Source organism: Indicator indicator, chromosome 10 (assembly GCF_027791375.1).
Source record: "Indicator indicator isolate 239-I01 chromosome 10, UM_Iind_1.1, whole genome shotgun sequence".
Taxonomy (NCBI): domain Eukaryota; kingdom Metazoa; phylum Chordata; class Aves; order Piciformes; family Indicatoridae; genus Indicator; species Indicator indicator.
In genome coordinates, this window is record NC_072019.1 from 14895164 (window position 1) to 14913616 (window position 18453).

The 18453-nt window shown below is 44.3% G+C and overlaps 1 protein-coding gene across 1 annotated transcript in view; it reads right to left on the reverse strand.

Annotated features, from left to right (window-relative positions):
• Positions 1-816: 816 nt before the first annotated feature.
• The window catches only part of HMCN1 (hemicentin 1), a 204862-nt gene continuing 187225 nt past the window's right edge, over positions 817-18453 (reverse strand). The window contains exons 94-107 of the mRNA XM_054384518.1: positions 17718-17867; positions 16578-16715; positions 16172-16293; positions 15007-15244; positions 13266-13328; positions 12731-12850; positions 12194-12328; positions 11665-11778; positions 11315-11440; positions 10953-11081; positions 6387-6737; positions 3026-3145; positions 2098-2224; positions 817-1183 (exon numbers count right to left, since the gene is read on the reverse strand). Of these exons, the coding sequence (XP_054240493.1) occupies positions 817-1183; positions 2098-2224; positions 3026-3145; positions 6387-6737; positions 10953-11081; positions 11315-11440; positions 11665-11778; positions 12194-12328; positions 12731-12850; positions 13266-13328; positions 15007-15244; positions 16172-16293; positions 16578-16715; positions 17718-17867 (2300 nt within the window). The remainder of the gene's footprint in view (positions 1184-2097; positions 2225-3025; positions 3146-6386; positions 6738-10952; positions 11082-11314; positions 11441-11664; positions 11779-12193; positions 12329-12730; positions 12851-13265; positions 13329-15006; positions 15245-16171; positions 16294-16577; positions 16716-17717; positions 17868-18453) is intronic.

The following is an 18453-nucleotide window of genomic DNA, read 5'->3' on the forward strand; positions in this document are numbered from 1 at the left end:
AACCAAACTTACATCTGGGGAGAAAAATGTTCCATTTGCCAAAATAAGAAAACCAAACCCCAGAAATGTGGTAAGTGAGCTGGGAGTACTGCAATGGATATGGGTAGGAGCTAAATAAATGGCTATAGCAGAACATCAGAGTAAAAAACAAAAAGTTATAAAATACCTGCTGTATAAAGTAGAAGTAGCCATGTTGGGGTTTACTTCCAACAGATTGTGACACCTCTAAATTGCATGGAAACCAAGCAGTGCCAAATGCAACTCTAGATTCTCTAGCTGAGCTTTCATGTCTCGTTTCACTGTTTGCAACCCTTAGGTGCAGTGGTGGTGGTTGTATTGAGCACCTGACATCACATCGTATAGCCCTCATTCTATCAGGTATTTGAGAAGACAGAACCACATCTAATAGATGTAACACTGGCAAACACTTGGCAACCTTTAAAAGATTTGGACTGCTGGAAGTTAGAGCTGTTTTCTTCTGAGTTGCTTTCCATAGAGGCTGCTCCTTGGTTACTGCTTGACCACATCAGCTCATACTTTGATTTTCTACTGGTTTTCAGAACCAGCTATGGGAAGTGACTACTCCAGTGTAATAAATAAAGCAAGTGGGAACAGGTTCTTAAAGTTGTGGCTTTTCCTCTTGAATTGGAACAACAGGGCTGAAGGGGCAGCCTTGGGGAAGGAGGGGCAAAGAAAAGAGCATAGCACCACTTCCAAGTGAGGTGTTCACCACTGTTTGGCAGGCAGCAGAGTCAGGCTGGCAGTGGTGATGCCCACTGGCATTTGAGAAGGTGGTTAAGATACTGGAGTGGGTGTTCAGTAGGGGTAGGCTGACACAGCTATGTAGACAATGAAAGTGGTCCGGTACTCGATGCTCCCATCGGCACTGTAGGAAAGGGCCCTGACTCCCATGCGGTAGGTCTTGGGCTCTCGCAGCGGCTGGGTGGTGAACACCACCCCTTTCAAGTTCTCATCTCTCAGGGCAAAGGGGATGGCTGGGTCCTCATCTGCCATTAAGAAAGTTGTCCTTGGGTGCACAACTTGATCGTGAGTATAGGCAACCAGCCGGATCAAATCCTGACCAGCAGCTATGCCGAAGGGGAGGGAAAGGAGCTTGTATTCCAAGGCATAGGTGCTCAGGTCACACTCCAGGTCGTTGGCTGGGCAGTTCTTGAGACAGAACCTAGGAATAAGCAGAGCATGTTAGCCCTGGAGAAGGCAGCATTGGTCTTAAAAGGAGAAATTCTTGCCCTGTTCACCCTGTTTCTGCATGCAGTTTAAAACTTCTCTATAGAGGTAATATGTTCTTACACTCCTTATCCACTGATCCTTTAAAGCTGCAGCTTTCATGTCCCATTTTGCATGTGTCCCATAGATGCAGTTTAATGTCCCATTTTCCTTCAACAGGACCATGTCGGTAAGTGCAAAGAGGTAATTTAAAGATACTGGATACAATCTTTGTCATTGAAGTCAATGGTGCATGTTGTAGTGACCTCACTCGTAAACATTAGAGTTGAAAGGTTGGTTTGAACTGTACTGGGCAGCTCCATTTGAGGTCTCTGTATTAGATAATAAAATGAAGACTTTGGAATGAAGAAGGGCAGAGTAAATTGTACTTTGTTAACCAGAAGTCAGGATAGGAGCTCTTTGCTAGCTCTGGTTGTCAGGGCTAACAGAGGTCAAAGAACATTACCCATTTCAGCTTAAGTCTCATTCCAGTTGAGCTTGGTCACACAAGGTGGTTTGTGACTATGAAGCAAATTATTTTCTTGAGTATATTAAAAGCCAAATTAATGTGTTTTTCTGGGACAGGGAAACAGACTAACTTACAAATAACACAAGTTACTGTAGCATTATTGTGATGACTAAAAGAATATTTAAACTGATGGTGAGGCCTTCAGAGAAGTAAGAAAGGATGTTAGTGCTATCGCATCCCCGTGACAAAACTGCTGCTCAAGAAACCACCAATTGTCAGCCTTACCTTTTGCTAGTGTGAGCTTTACTGCTGTCAGTCAAACTTGGGTAAGGTTTCCGGTGATGTATACAAGTTAAAGATGACCTTGGGGTGAGCAAAAAGAGGCTGAAAAGAAAACTTACCCAGAAAGAGGCTCTCGCTGGTAGTTTGGTGGACAAGGTGTGTCTATGCACTGGTAGCTTCCCCTCATGTTGAAACACATCTGGTTTGAACCACAATTAATGTTCTGCTCGAGGCACTCATCAATATCTGAATGTAAAAACCATGCAAATAATCAGCTGCTGGTACTTGGATGAACTCAGTCGCAGACTGCTTTGGGTTGGAAGGGACCTTTAAAGCTCATCTAGTCCAACCCTCCCAGCACTGAGCAGGGACAGCTACAACTAGAACAAGTTGCTTAGAGCCCCACACAACCTGACCTGGAACAGTTCCAAGGATAGGGCATCTGCCACTTCTGTGAGCACCTTGTTAAGGGTTAAATTTAACTGGGCTAGTGAAGGCTGAGCAGACTGCAGAGTGTACCTCTGCACACAGGGATATCCTGTCATGGTGTTTGAGACACAGGAGCCACTAGTTCCAGTAATGTCCATTTATTGCTGTTGGCATTTTACCACTGTGCAGGATGGTGGAGTTGTGTAAGAGCTGCCCTACAGCCACCATCCAACATAAATCATAGTTGTCTGGTCACCAGTGGCTAATTAGGTCAATGTTATTTTGTGCACCAGACAACCTCATAGTATTAAATTTATTGACTGAGGTGGGTTAAGGATGTTAATGGGTTTGCCTCTAGAGCTGCTGTCTGCTTGCCTGGACTTGTGTGTAATGTAAGGTCACATGAGGGAATACCAGAGATGAGAAGGTCTAACTGTCTAATTTGCTGGTGGGTTAAGAAGTGTTAAAGAATGAAATATAAACACTTCTGAAACTTCACATTTTGAAGCTGAATCTCATCTAGCAAGCTGAAGGAGGTGGCACATACATCAGCTGAACATGGTTTGTGTCCTGTTTATTTACAGCTCACTTTGTGAACACCCAAGAGGATCTCCACACCTTGACAGGTTTTGCTGTTGGCCATCAGGCGGTAACCAGCTGGACAAACACACTGGTAACTCCCCAGCGTGTTCCTGCATTCGTGCTGGCAGGTATCTCTGGTTTCACATTCATCAACATCTGTGGAGAAAAAACACAAAGACAAGCACATACCCATCAGGATTATGTGAAGCTGGTATTGAACTCAGGTACTTTTTGTCTTATTTATGTACAAGCTTATGAACAGAGTTGGGGGAAGTTGTCTGGATCTTGTTTTCTGGGGGGTGTGGAATGTGTGACACTAAGGTGTGAAAAGACATGCTACTTTTTAATAGAATCATGGAATCAGTTTGGTTGGAAAAGACCTTTAAGATCATCCAAGTCTGGGGCTAAACCATGTCCCTCACCACCCTATCTCTGCCTCTTTAAAACATCTCCAAGGATGGGGATTCAATCACCTTCCTGGGCTGCCTGTTCCAGTGTTTGAGAACACTTCCAGTGACGTTTCTTTTCATGTTCAACCTAAACCTCCCCTGGTGCAACTTGAGGCCATTTCCTCTCATATCACTTGTTACTAGGGAGAAGAGACCAACCCCACCTCACTCCAACCTCTTCTCAGGGAGTTGCAGAGAGCAATAATGATGAGTCACCTCGAGTGTTAAATTATTAGCCTCACCTCTTTTGATAGCACTCATTCTAGCTGAAGAGACCAGTCCTGATACAGTTCTGGGAAGAAAGGGGTGTGTGCAATCTGTACATATCACTGAGGTCATACAAAGACCTCTCTAAAAAGTGAGCTGGGCTGGGCTGCCTGCTTACGAGGTTTTGGTAATGTGTTTAGGCAATGGCCCAGATAGGTTATCTCAGAGGAAGCTCCGACAGTGCAGGAGTTGTTCTTACAGTTATTCCCTCCTCCAGCACAGTTCTTTCCCTTCCCTTCCTCATGCCATGGGGAGGATTTAAGCTCTGCATCTGGGAAGACTATCAATAAAAGAGGCTGGAGGCCCTCTGCTGTGAGGACAGACTGAGAAATTCAGGGTTGTTGAGCCTGGAGAAGAGAAGGCTTCAGGGAGACCTTATGAGGCCAAGAAGAAAACTGGAGACAGACCTTTGAGCAGGGCCTGTTGTGACAGGACAAGGGGTGATGGTTTAAACTGAAATAGGGAGATTTAGACCGGAGAGACAGAGAAGACATTTTTGGCACTGAGGGTGGTGTGACACTGCCCCAGGTTGCCCAGAGAGGTGGGAGATTCCCAATCCCATTCGTGGCTCTTAGCAACCTGCTGTAGTTGCAAATGTCCCTGCTGACTGCAGGGAGGTTGGACTAGATGACCTTGAAAGGTCCCTTTCAACCCAAACCATTCCATGATTCTATGATGAAATGTTCTTCTAAACTTTGTTTCTAACCTCCCTCTCTAATGGCAGTACCAGACCACCTTATGTAAAATGTTCGAAGCAGCCCACATCACATAGATCAGACACACATCGTGCAGAATTCTAATTTCTTCCAAAACATCTGCTTAGCTCAGGAGAGCAGTAGGTACCCCATTCAAGTTAGTCTTGTGGAAGTTAAGACTTCCACGATTAAAACAGTGGAAGGAAATGTTTTGCTTCCCCTCTTCTGGTCTGATTTATGGGAGTTGCACAGGAGAAAAATGCAAGCACAGAAGAGCTGTGCCCAGGAATTGCTGGTATGTTATCACAATCCTGATGGCTGTCAGATGTTTGTTCCAATGAAACAGAAGGATGAGAATATTCACCAATTCCAACTGGAAGCTAGGGTGAAGACCATGGATTGTAGCTTAACCCTTTCACTGTCAGTTAAACCCATATTAGCACATCCTATGGCTACTGACATCTCTTTAGAATGCAGATACAGGCTTTGATGTCTCAGTATCTGGACTTTTTATTCATAAAAGTATATTCACATTTTTTTATTATTTATCACTGGTAGATAATTGTAGCAATAACTCTGGCCTATTAGAATCCAACTGTAAATCACTCTTTATCCTGGAAGGATATCGTGTCACTGGCATGGGTGCTAGGCTGTCTTAAACGTACTGGGACAAACTCTAGTGAGCCCCACACTGTGGTACCCTCAGCCCTGAATTCTGCAGTATTAGCACAAGACAACTTAGCTGAAAATATGTTTTTTGCTCTCAAGATACTCAAAAAATGAGCAAGTTGGCAAAATCTGGCTTGAGAGAAGCATATTTCAAAAGATGCCTCATTTTTATATCCCTGTCTGTGTGTAAAGCACAGGGCTGGAGATCCCTTCTGCAGGACAGAGCAAGCCCCAGCACAGAGCAGGGCACAGCCCAGGTTTGTTTGGCTCTCAGGGCAGGACATGGACATGCTCCAGGGAGGCTGCATGTGAGTATCCATTTCCTGGCCTCTAGACCAGCACCTGGAGAGGATCCAGACCTACAGACACCAGCTACTGCTGCAGAACAACCTGGCATCTCTAGCTTTTTAACAGTAGTTTGTTGGGGTGTTTGTTGCTTGCTTTGGTTTTTTAAACTTAATTTAATTTTGTCACATTTAGTACAAATCAGTTAAATGCTGCAGGCTGCTGTTCCTTTTGACTTTCACCAGTGGCTGAATTAATTTTCAATACCAGTAAAAATGGCAGCACTGAAAAACCCCAGAAAAGCTCCCTGAGTAAGGAGGAAGTGAGCTAAATGCTTGGTAATTCCAGGTGCCAAATTCCTTAGTTTCCTCTTGGTCTCAGAGTATGTTCTGAGGCTTTGCACCGCTTGAAAACCAAAAGCTGGGGCACAGCTTGCCAGTTCCCACATCTACTCTGCTTTCATCATAATGGGGCAAGAAGTGGCAGTGCTGTCATTATCACAAGTCAGGACAACCCCCTTGTCTGTCTTAGAACCACTTTGAATGCATTACAATCCACTCTACACAGTAACTACAGGCAGTTGCAGAGCTTCTTTCTCTGTAGCCCTTATGGCCCTGAGTAGCTGTGCTGTAGCAGTGCTGGCACTAGCCCTAGTGTGCCCAGGGCCAGTGCCATCAGTGGGAGTCTGACAGAAGCTACATTCCCAGGACTAAACTGGGCCTACTGTTGTTTGTTGAGGTGCAATAGAATGCACAAAGGTGAGCTGCTGTAATCAGAAGAGGGAGAACAACACAGAGAAACAGATTAGAAACACACAACAAGCAGCACAACTAAAACAGGTTACAAGGAGGAGGTTTGAAAACATTTTTGCTACACCATGCTCAGGAGAGGAGAACATGCAGAACTCTTGTTTATCAGGACAACATGGAAAACCCACAGCACCACAAACCATCAGCCCCTGGTACATGTGAAAGAGCAGCTTCTGAGTAAGGACCAACACAAGAGAATTGCATAGATGAGACTGACATTTACCTACACATCTGCCATTTCTTGCCTCATAGCCTTCAGGACAAGTTTCTCTAAGGTTCCTTCTAGTCCTGGAGAAGGGGATTCTGCTGTTCCTATACTCTGAGAAGGAGCTGTAGAGATTTGAGGAGTGCCTGTAATACTGTTGAGGTTGATAGTTGTCTCTCAGAGGGGAGAATTGAGCACGGTTATAGCTATTGTAATAGGCACCATAATTGGGCAATCTCTCCAGTCCAGCGCAAGATTTCCCATCACCTAATAACTGTTGTCCAGGCGGACAGACACACTTGAAGCTGCCGGGGGTGTTGGTGCACTGAAAGGCACAGGGCTTAGGCACTTGTTCACATTCATTAATGTCTGCTCATGTGACATGATCCAGAGCCCCAAACCATGTGGAAAGGAGAAAAAACAAACAAATACAACACGTGACTATACATCTGCAAATACATTTATACTTTGCTCAGGCTGTGGAACAACCTGAAGACAGACAAGTCAGAGCTTGAAGGCAGCAAAACATGGAGAACACAATGCCAAGTAGGCAAAGGCAAGTAGGCAGGTGAGGGTGTCCTCTACACTAATACTCATTTATTCTTCCAAGGCTGCTCGTGATGGAAGGCTGTGCTCAGGAAGGACAAGAAGTCTTGCTTTGACTGTTACTGAAGATTAAGTGTGGCTATTAACTGAGGATCCAAGTTTGCTCCCGTGAGATAGAGGTAGCCCTTAGGCTGGTCATAATGCCAGCCCAAGATGCCCACCACTACCTCAGTGTTTTGTTTTTTGTTTTTTTTTTTTTTTTTCAAGTGTTCCACATATGGGTGGGAGAAGCTGTCAGGCCCTTCTTTAAAGGAGGGCCACTTAACAGGGAGCGTTATTGAGAAGTACAGCATTAGAAATTCATTCCAGCTGACACAGAGGGAAGTTTCAATGCTCTGATGGGGTTATTGTGCTCTGCATCAGGGGTAAAGGTGGGTCTCAAGGAGGTGTTACAAGGCTGCAGGGCAAGCAGGTCAGGTATCTTCTACCCTTTGCTGTTGTTATGGGGCACTCCAGCTATGGAAGAGTGAAGCATTAAATATTAATTCAGTTTTGTGCAATTAAAAGATAGATTTATTTTCCCTAAGGAATTTCATGAGTTTCTGGGGGGTTTGGGGGGTTTTTTGTTTGTTTGTTTTTGGTTTTTTTGTGTGTGTGGCAGGGGGGGGGTTGTGTTTGGTTGGTTTTGTTTTGTTTTGTTTTCCCTTAAAGTTCTTTCCCTTTTAAAGTGTAGTCCAAAGTCATTTGGCCACCCGTAGCAGTGAATGCCCAGTGAGGACACAAAGGATTGGAAAGGATTTAAGGTACAACATGGTGAGTGTCCTTCACACAAAGTGAAGTAAATGTGAGTGCTCTTGGACACTGTAGGACCAGGGCTTCTCCCACACACTAACAAAAACGTTTCCTAAGATTTTCAGCAAGTTACTTTAGGCCCAGGTGAAAATTTGTCATGTGGTGTTTCTTTCCAAACTTAGCATTTCTTTACTAGAAAAAGAGAAAAAAACTAATTCCAAAGAGGAATGTTCACCTCCACAATGACCAGAAATAATATTAATCTCCATAACAATCTATTACTGACTTCTTCTAGAACCCTTTTCTTACTGGAATTTAAAGATGATCTTAGTAGTGGCTCAAAGTAAGAGTTGAGTTATTTAATATTTGTGGTAAGTGTGTACTCTTTAAATTATTTACTATTATTATAATTAATAATGACTACTTTTATTAATATTTTTGTTTCATTACTGTTATTAATAACAACAATGCTATTGTAAATATGCCATTAATAGTGTTGTTATAGCTTCAGTTTGGATCCCTCTGAACACAGTATTTTGATCATTGATTGTACCTCTCCAAGGCACAAATACACAATAATGGTATTTTAAAAGTAATCCTGTTAAGAAATGCAGTAGAATATTAGATTGTGGTTTTATTACATGTTTAATACTTTCTCTAATTTAAAGTTTTAAAGAGTTTTTGGTGGAATTAATAATTAAATACCTGAGAGTTGGAAATCCAGGGATAAATGCTATGATTCTATGAATCACTGCAGAGCATTGCAGCGTCTTCCAGCTGCTCTTTCACAAACATATAATTGAAATGTTCTATGCTAGTTGAAATATCATTAGGGTAATATTGTCAGGTGTTTGTAATGAACAGGAGGACTTAATTTTTAACACAGATTTTAAGGTTATGTTCCTTCGTTGTGGACTGAAGATGAAACACTTATTACTCATGTACATGCAAATATACTGAACCTTGCTATTTCCTTAGCACTGTTTTCTAAGGGCTGAGTTGAGCATTCTTTACCTGCACAAAGCAGACAAGACGCATGTGCTGTACAAAAACACGAGTCCTTGGAACAAGTTGTGGATAAGCATTATAGAAATATTATAGAAATAATGAAAGAAAACCAGTGAAAAATGGGGCAGTTTCTTTTGTAGGATGGTCCTGTGCAATAGAAGCAAAATGGAAGGAAGCAAGGGGCTTGCATTGACCCTGTGGCCATCCCTGTGGTGAGAGAGAGCAGTGATCTCTTATGGGTAAGCCTGAGTCTCCACTGAGCAGTATCCCTTTGGTTACACACTGTGGATATTAAATACTTTCAAGAACAAGGGAAAATAAATTACTTTGAAGCTAAAATAGCTAAACTTTCCTGCATCCTTTACCTCAAAGATTAAGAGGTAAAGGATTTTAAACTCCAGATAGGCTTGCACCTGTCATGTGCCAAATTGCTTTGTATCAGCTTTTGTTAATGCCCTTCCCTCTGTGGTAGGGGATACTGAGATCCAGCATCTCAGCTGGGTGGGTGTGCCAGTATCTATGGGTGTTGTGAAGGCAAGTGAGCTTCTTGCCTCCACTGTACAGACAGGGAACTGAGGCTCAAAGAAGTTTACACAGGGCAAGAGTGGCACAAAGTTCAATTCTGATTCAGTCTGGGGCCCAGTTTCTTTTCAGCTCTTCCCTGTGTTCACTGGAATGAAAAAATCCAGAATAAAATCTGGCTTCTATGGACACATCTGAACTAGTATCTTTGATGCATTTTCAATCTGCTTTTAAGTAGACAAAGATTCAAAGGTGCATAAAGGTCATACTTTAAAGAGGGAGCTTTCAGTGGTCCTTGATCAGAAGACAGCTTTAGGGCAGCTGCTAATGTTTTATGTAAAGCTGTAGCCCTAGACTTTATGGATCTTATTACTGTCAGAAATTTAAATGGGTTTAATATATGCTAAGGAGCCTGGGATTGATTTTTAGTTCAGCAGAGGTGCAGTTGTAGGAAATCGTATCTTGGTCCACAGCCAGACAGTTTCTTACTGCAATTTAATCTCTTTGAAACAAAAATTACTGGCTCTAAAATCTTCAGTTGTTTAAAAGGTAAAATAAGAAAAGAAATCCTGTTCTCCAAAGCAGCTGTTTATAATTTCTGAAAGCTAATCATGAAGTCATCATCGAGGAATGCTTCTCGATATGATACATGAGAACAACTGAAAGCAGCTTCACTTAGTGTCACATACCATCATTCATCAATCATCACTATCAGGACTGATCAGCTGCTCCACATTCTACATAAATACAGAAAGGGTGACTCTACCTGACCCTGGTGCCATCCTGAGGGCTGTTCAATGTCAGGGGAAGTGGTTTTTTTATCTCTCTTACTGTCCCCATCAGAGCTATGAGAGCACCTTTAAATGCTCCACATGTGTGTGGGGGAGAAAGCTCCACAAGTTTTTACTTCCCAGGGTTCTACGTAGCTAGCACAGGGGAATAACTACACGGTCGGCATGCCTCTTTCTTCCCTGCTGTGACCCATCCAGACCAGGAAGGAGAGCACTGTGTGATGTGTGTAGCAGCTTCGTCCACCCTAACCACAAGGGGAACACCATGGAATCGCAGAATGGTTTGGGTTGGAAGAGACATGAAAGATCTTCTATTTTCAATCCCCCTGCCATGGGAAGGGACACCTCCTACTAGAAAAGGCTCCTCAAGACCTTAGCCAACCTGGCTCAGAACACTTCCAAGCTTGGAACCTCCACAACATCTCTGTTCAGCCTGTTTAAATTCTAGTCGTTGGTGAGTGGGTTTGTGCTGTCTGCTTGCAGAGGTGAGTTCTGGGTGTATCATGCCTCTGCTGACACACTTCCTTGGGATGTTCCTTAAGAAATCCACACTACTCCCTGCTCAACTGCCTTCAGGTATGAGTCACTGCAGTCCAAGGTATAGCCAGCCAGGCACATTCCACTGTCCAAGTAACTAACAAATCTGGCTAGATTTTCGTAAGTGAAGCTTGCCATGTCCATCCACCAGTGCTCTGAGACCCTCATGTGCTTTCTTTTCAGTGTCCGGACCTGTTACCATGTCCATTTGGAATAATTTATTTCTATTTGTTTTGAATGGCCACTTTGGGCCATTTTGAACTTCAGAGCAAATCTGTCTCTATAGCACAGTCATCCAATGGCAGAGCATTGTTGGATGTGTTAGAGCAGAAGGGCCAGGCCAAGAGCAGCAGCAGCTCTGTGCCAGTGATGTGACTGGACAGCTTACCCACACAAGGTCTTCCAACTCCCTGGGACCGATATCCCCTCGGGCACACGCAGCGGTAGCTCCCTCGCGTGTTCTCACAGAGCTGGTTGTAGCGGCACTGGTGGGTTCCGTCCTGGCACTCATCGATGTCTGCAAGCAGCAAGGCAAGGGCAAGGAGTCAGGAGGCTTTTCTTGAAACTTCTTCCAGGTTAAAACCTCTTCATTTAGGAGGAATGCAGCTGAGCCACAAGTGTGTTTGGCCCTCTGGACAGATTTGTGCCTAAATATTTGCAAATCTAGAACTAGACTATGTTCCAAGATTGTTTTAGGCAAAGATCCCCATGTTTACCACCACTGGACAGCACATCAGCACTTCCACTCACCAACACAAGTTCCATTTTCTGCTTTGGTCATTCCACTGGGACACAGATCAATGCACTTATAGCCACCACGGGTGTTTTTGCAAAGCTGATCAGGCCTGCAGACGTTCTGCCTGCATTCATTCACATCTTGGTCAAAAAGAAACAATCAAGAATGGAAATGAACTTGCTTCCTTTGCTCCGCCTCCTACAGAGCAGGGCAATCCCACTGTGTGCATGCATTTCATGCATACTAAGGATCCCTTCCACATCAAGATTTTCATTTATAAAGGTTTCTGATAAAAATATAGCAACAAGCACATTAACTACATCCACTGGGAAGTGGGAAGGACTAGGTAAAGATCCCTTCATACCCATGCATTTTCTGCCCTTCAGCTGGTATCCTGGATCACAGCCACAATGGAAACTTCCTAGAGTGTTGAAGCACCGCTGGTGACAGGGGTTGGACTCCTGACACTCGTTGACATCTGTTGAACAATAGAGATCCTTGGTGCCACAGCTGGGAATTGTCATTTACCTGAGCAGCGCTTTGGCCAAATCACCATTTGGGACTCTGCTTTGAGCTCTGGTTATTAGCCCAGTGCTTCTCTCACTTCCTTGGAAAATAAAATGCGTGTGGGGGACACAGGCAAGAACATGGGGTGATGCCCTGATAGGATTTAAAACTCATTTCTAAAGGAGGAAACAGCAAAAGGCTTAAACCCCCCAAACTCAAACAACCTCCTGAAACTCCAAGCCCTCAAAACCCCACAACCCTAATAATGAACAGTTAGAGACACCATATTTAGAGCTGCATCTGTTAACAAGTTCCTCTCACTTGTGTGAAGGACAGTGCTTTCAGTTGAGGACAGCTGACACCAAACCCCACATGGCTCCCCGTACCTTGGCAGCTGAATCCATCAGGTGTCCTCCTAAAGCCACTCCCACACCTCACCACACAGCGGTATGAGCCAATGGTGTTCTCACACTCCTGACCGGCGTGGCAGCTGTGTCCACCTAGCCCACACTCGTCAATGTCTGTGACCAGAAACAAGCTGTAAACCTCCCTGAGTCACCATGAAACACAGGGGAAGTGGTGGCATGAGCATGCTCAGCTGGGAAATGCTTCATTGCAGGTATGCTCAGGTATGTTGGGTTTAGGGACAATCAGGCATTGCACCAGCTGCCCAAGGAAGTGGGAGTCAGCATGCCTGGAGGTGGTCAAGAAACATGTGGACATGGCACTTTGGGACATAGTTTAATGGCCACAGTGGTGTTAGGTCAATGATTGTAGAGGTCTTTTCTAACCAAAACAATTCTATGATTCTATGAAATAATTAGACCACCACCAATAAAGTATGGTAAAAAGGAAACCCAAACAGAAGCATTTCCCCAGCAATTTAAGTGTATCCAGCCTGCCCACAGCAACACTTCTCTTACCTTGACATGTTCTGCCATCTGCAGAGATGGTGAGGCCTTTGGGACAGGAGCAGTAGTAGGAGCCCACGGTGTTGTGACAGGTGTGGGAGCAAGGACTCCACACAGCACATTCATCTTCATCTGGAACAAGGAAACGTTTGAGAAACCAGGGAGATGTCATAAGAGGACAGACTGTGAGGACAGGCTGAGAGAGTTTGGGTTAGTCAGCCTGGAGAAGAGAAGGCTTCAGAGAGACCTTCTTGTGGCCTTTCTGTGCTTAAAGAGGCTGATCAGAAAGCTGGACGCAAATTTTGACTAGAGTCTGTAGAGCCCATGGTAAAGAGCCAGGACAAGAGGTGATGGTTTTAAAATATATGAGGAGATATTTACATTGGAAATAAAAAACGTTATTTTTTTTCTCATGAGGATGGTGAGACACTGGAACAGGTTCCCCAGAGAAGCTGTGGATGCCCTGTCACTGGAAGTGTTCCAAGCCAGGTAGAATGGGGCCATGAGCAGCCTGGTTGTGACTGTGGTTAAACCCTACCCTTCTCACCTGAGCAGTAAGGCCCCACTGAGTCCAAGCCAAAGCCAGCAGGGCACTGATTGCTGCGGTCACCTGCAGGGTAAAGGAAGCACATGTTACCTGGGGATGAACATGAAAAGCCTTTAAAACTTAGCACTGCAGCCCAGCTATTTATAAAAGATTGATATCCTTGGACACTAAAAACTTTTAAAATCCAGACTTGAGTGGATTTTACAATGAGAGTGGTCAAATACTGGAACGGGTTGCCCAGGGGTGTGGTTGAGGCCCCATCCCTGCAGACATTCAAGGTCAGACTTGACGTGGCCCTGAGCAACCTGATATAGTTGGACATGTCCCTTGCTCACTGCAGGGGGATTGGACAAGATGACCTTCGGGAGTCCCTTCCAACCTTCTGTGATTTTCGACTTGGACATTACAAGTGTTCAGCAGGTGAGGGGAGTTCCCTCAGAGTGCTGCAAGTTACATCCCAGCCTTGCACGTCCTGCAGAGTTCATACATAAAGTTTTCGTCATCAAAAGAATAAAACCTATTCAGTTTCACTTCATGTAAAAGGAGGGAAATAAACCCAAACCAATCTCCACGTGGGAAGTCATAGTAGAAGAACACAAGTGTATACTGTGAACTGCAATGGAAGCCTGGTAGAGGCTGCTCAAAGACCATTTCTGCTCCTTGAAAATGGATTCAATAACTATGAAATTTTAAGGAAAAGCAGCATATTCATTGTTGGAGGAAATAAAGGCAAGTTCTGACAAGGTTTGGCCAGATTTATGCATAGGCATAACTTGACTTGGAGCCGTCCTTTTTCCAGGCCTCTTGTTAAAATGGGCAAACATCTTACTTGGGTTTCACAGCACATGAGTTCCTAGGCAAGTGGGGAAGTCTCAATTCTACTCAATTTAGAATGTTGCCATTGAAAAGGAGGACTGAGACAGGCAGTGCCACTGCTCACTGATTTCCGAACCTGAGCTATTTCATTTGAGAGGTGATGTTAAACCTTGCTGTGTAAAAATAGCCCAGGTAGCATTTAAAAGATAACAGGAGCCTCTGCTAACCAGTGATTTCTCTGAGGAAAACCTGCTTACCAAGATATTCCTATCTGGCCTGAAAAAATACATCCAAAAAACACCATCCAAATTTTCAAGCTGCAGCTCAGCATCGAATTTCCAGCACATGCCAAAGAACTCTAGTGAAGTTCAGTCTGAGGATTGACTTGGGACATTCTACCATTTTAGTGCTGAACTTACATTGACATAAAGCAGCAATGAGGTGGGAGAATGTGATTTTTGAGGTGAGAATACAAAATCCTTTTCCTGGATAGGTATGCAAACACAAAACCCACCAACACCTGATCCTCCACAAAACTGACAGTAGTTTCCTTTTAGACAATCTAAGGTACACATCTTAGGAAATGGAAAAATATGTTAGGTTGGTTGTCTGAAGCTTCTGGTGATGCTGGCAGCAATGTCAGCAAGTGCAGATACGTATTATTGATGAGGACTACAGGTGAAGAGCAAGCGTAGACTGCAACAGCTTTTACCTATCAGCCTGTGGTACATTAACAAGATGTGGAGGTCCTGGGGTCTACAATGAAGTTACCCAAGTTTCACAGCATTTCCGCTTTCAAGGCCATCACCCGCTTTTGAGAATACAGGGAATGAATTCTGGGAAGTCAAGAGATTATTTTTTCCATTGTTTCACTTCTGTGAAAGGTCAGCACAGTACCCTTGGTGAGGGAAGGTCAGCACAGTACCTTTTGCAATGGATGCGTGGATTTTAAAAGTCACAGTTTCCTCCAGGGGGTTGTATTCTGTTGCAATAGAGGAAGCGTGGAGGGTTTCCACCAAGAAAGGCATCTTTCCTTTGGTGTAATCATAGGTGACGGTGTGGTTCCACGTGTAGGGAACACTGACTCCATCAGCAGTGAAGAGACGGGTAGAATGGGCATACAACTGCCCAGGTCCAGTCTGAATGTAGTCTTCTGTGTAATCCTGAAACAGCAAGATTCAGGTGTCAGCCACTGAGGAGAGCCAGCACCACTGGGGTCTTTATAGTTTGATCTGCTTTGAACTCCCTCCCAGGGGAGTTTTAGGTTGGAGATCAGGAACAACTTCTTTTCTGAAACAGTGGCCAGGCATTAGAACAGGGATGTGCTGGAGAAATGTATGGACATGGCACTTTAGAACATGGTTTAATGGCCATGGTGGTGCTAGGTCGATGTTTGGACTCAATGACCTTAGAGGTCTTTTCCAACCAAAACAATTCTACGATTCTGTGTTCTGAGAAGGGCTTTTTACCTTAACAGCTAAACAAATCATATTTCACCCAACATTAGCAGCATCTGGTGCATTTCTTTCTGTGGTGGTGAAGGTCCTGATGATGGGGGCCACAGCAGAGCACTGCCCAAACCCCTAAAATTATCTTGTTGCTCAGTAACAATATTTTGAGTTCTAAATTCTATTATTTTTTATTTTATTTTAACTCAGATGTTGATAATCTGTGCTAAATAAAAAATTGGCAGAGAAAAATCCTGCCACTCACAAAAAGCCTGAATCTCGGACTGTATAAAAACATCAAGAACTTCACGGATACTTATGGTGTATTGTGGGATTAATACAGTAAAGCATTAAGAGAGTAAAACATTTGCACGGGTCACTGTCACCTTTACAGGAACAGCTTTAAGGAATGTTTTTTCTTTTACAATAAAACCAATTAGAATTGACCTGCTGACCATGCAATTATCAAGTTAAAACCAGTAATCTGATTTTAAACTAAAACTTTAATCCCATACATTATATTAAGCAAACTGTTTTTCATGTCTTAACACTAAACCAAGACTTAGTGTCTGCTGTTTTACTATAGGTGAAAGAGGACTTATGTATGGGGAGAGAAGGGGCTGGTGTCTCAAGCAGCTTTACCTTCAGGCTCACATCGGCTACCGACTGGAGCTGCAGCAGGTGGCCGCTGACCACCACATCCAGCAGCAAGGCTCCGTCTGAATCCACACCCCGGGCAACGTGACTCATCCGCAGGATCTCCCCTGTGGGTATGAAGAGCACACTGATGTCTAAACCATTTGAAACAGAGGTCTCTGTTAGCCACACCTTTGGCTGAACTGAGATCCCTTGGCCATTTCTGTTATATGTTATAAAACACACCATGCCTGGAATAGAAAATGGTTCAAAGTACAGCTCTGAAAGCTGTATTTAAGCTTCAGAAAATGCTGGTGTGAGCACAGAACTCTACATTCAGCAGCAGCTGGAGGCTGTTTCTCATCTTATCAAGCTGACAGGACACAGAGCTGGCATGTCACAGGTAACTAACCAGTGGCAAACTCCACTTGCGTTTCTCTCTTGAAGATGGCGTCAGTGAGCGTAAAGCCATTCATTGCTTCCCCAATCTCTTTTGCAGTTGTCCAATAAACTGGGCTGAGTATAGAAACAAGCTTCCTCATTGCTGGGCCTGCAAGAAAGGCAACACAATGTTTGAGGGCATTTTCCCCAACATCATGCAAACTGAATATGAGCCCTAAAATAGTGTAAGTCTGAAGATTTAAACCAGAAAGCTGTATGCATTGGTATAGATCAGTGGCTGGAAAGCTGCCCTGGGGAAAAGGACCTGGGGGTGCTGGTCAAAGGCTGGCTAAAGATGAGCCAGTGTGTGTCCAGGTGGCCAAGAAGGCCAACAGCATCCTGGCCTGGATCAGCAGTGGTGTGGCCAGCAGGACCAAGGAAGTGATTGTCCCTTGTACTCAGCACCTGTGAGGCTGCACCTTGAATATTGGGTTCAGTTTTGAGGACCTCACTGCAAGAAGGACTTTGAGGGGCTGGAGTGGGTCCAGGAAAGGGCAGTGAAGCTGGTGAAGAGTCTGGAGAACAGGTCTAGTGAGGAACAGCTGAGGGAACTGGGGTTGTTTAGCCTGGAGAAAAGGAGGCTGAGCAGAGACTTTCTGGCTCTACAACTCTCTGAAAGAAGGTTGGAGGTAGGTGTGGGTTGGTCTCTTCTCCCAAGTAGCATGTGACAGAACAAGAGGAAATAGCCTCAAGTTATGCCAGGGGATATGAAGAAGTTTATTCCCCCAAAATGGTTGTGAAGGCCTGGCACAGGCAGCCCAGGGCAGTGGTGGAGTCCCCATTCCTGGAGGGATTTCAAAGCCATGTGGCTGTGGTGCTAAGGGACATGGTTTAGTGGTGACCTGGCAGTGCTGGGTTAATGGTTGAGTTCAATGACCTTGGAAGTCTTTTCCAACTCGGATGACTATAAGCCTATATCCAGAGTAATCGTTTTACAAATGGCAATGTACTAGAAGTCACTATTGATGACTCTTGGGTTTTTTCCTCTCTATGAAAAGTTTAGATCAGTTGCTTCAGTGATACTTAACAAAATGCAGTGTTGAATGCTGACATTGCACCCAGGTCAGCCTGGCTCAAGGAGAAAGGTGATAAAAAGCTCTACAAAGCCTACCAAGGGTCCGAGGGATGTTGGTGATCTTTGCTTGTATGACTTTAGTTTGAGAGTCAAGGCTGTCTGTCACTGTGGCATTCAGGAAAGCAATTCCAAATTCCATGCCATTAATGTTCCCAACGATGCTGCCTTTGGCATGTGAAGGGCCACCTGTGAAGGGAGGAAGGGAAAATGAGGCCGATGTGAAACCTCTGCTGTGTGGTATTTTGGGGGACAGAAAATTCCCCCAAATTGGGGGACAGAGATATTCTTTAGCATCTACTGGAGAGCTATGAGGATGATTAAGGGAGTGGAACATCTCTTCTATGAAGAGACGCTGAGAGACCTGGGGCTGTTTAGTCAGGAGAAGAAAAGGCTGAGAGGGGATCTTAATGTCTATGAATATCTGATGAGTCAGGATGAAGGTACCAGGCTACTGTGGGTCATGCCCAATGATAGGACAAGGAGCAATGGGTACAAGCTGGAACACAGGAAGTACTACCTCAATAAATTTCTTTATGGTGAGGGTGCTGGAACCCTAGAGCAGGCTGCCCCGGGAGGTTGCAGAGTCTCCTTCTCTGAAGAGATTCCAAACCCACCTGGATGCTTTCCTGTGGGAGGGTTGGACTTGATAATCTCTATAGGTTCCTTCCAACCCCTAGCAGTCTATGATTCTGTGATTCTATGAAGTAAGGATGTCTCTGCACATATTACTACATTATTTGCAAAAGCGAAGCTCAGAACCCGCAAAGAACAG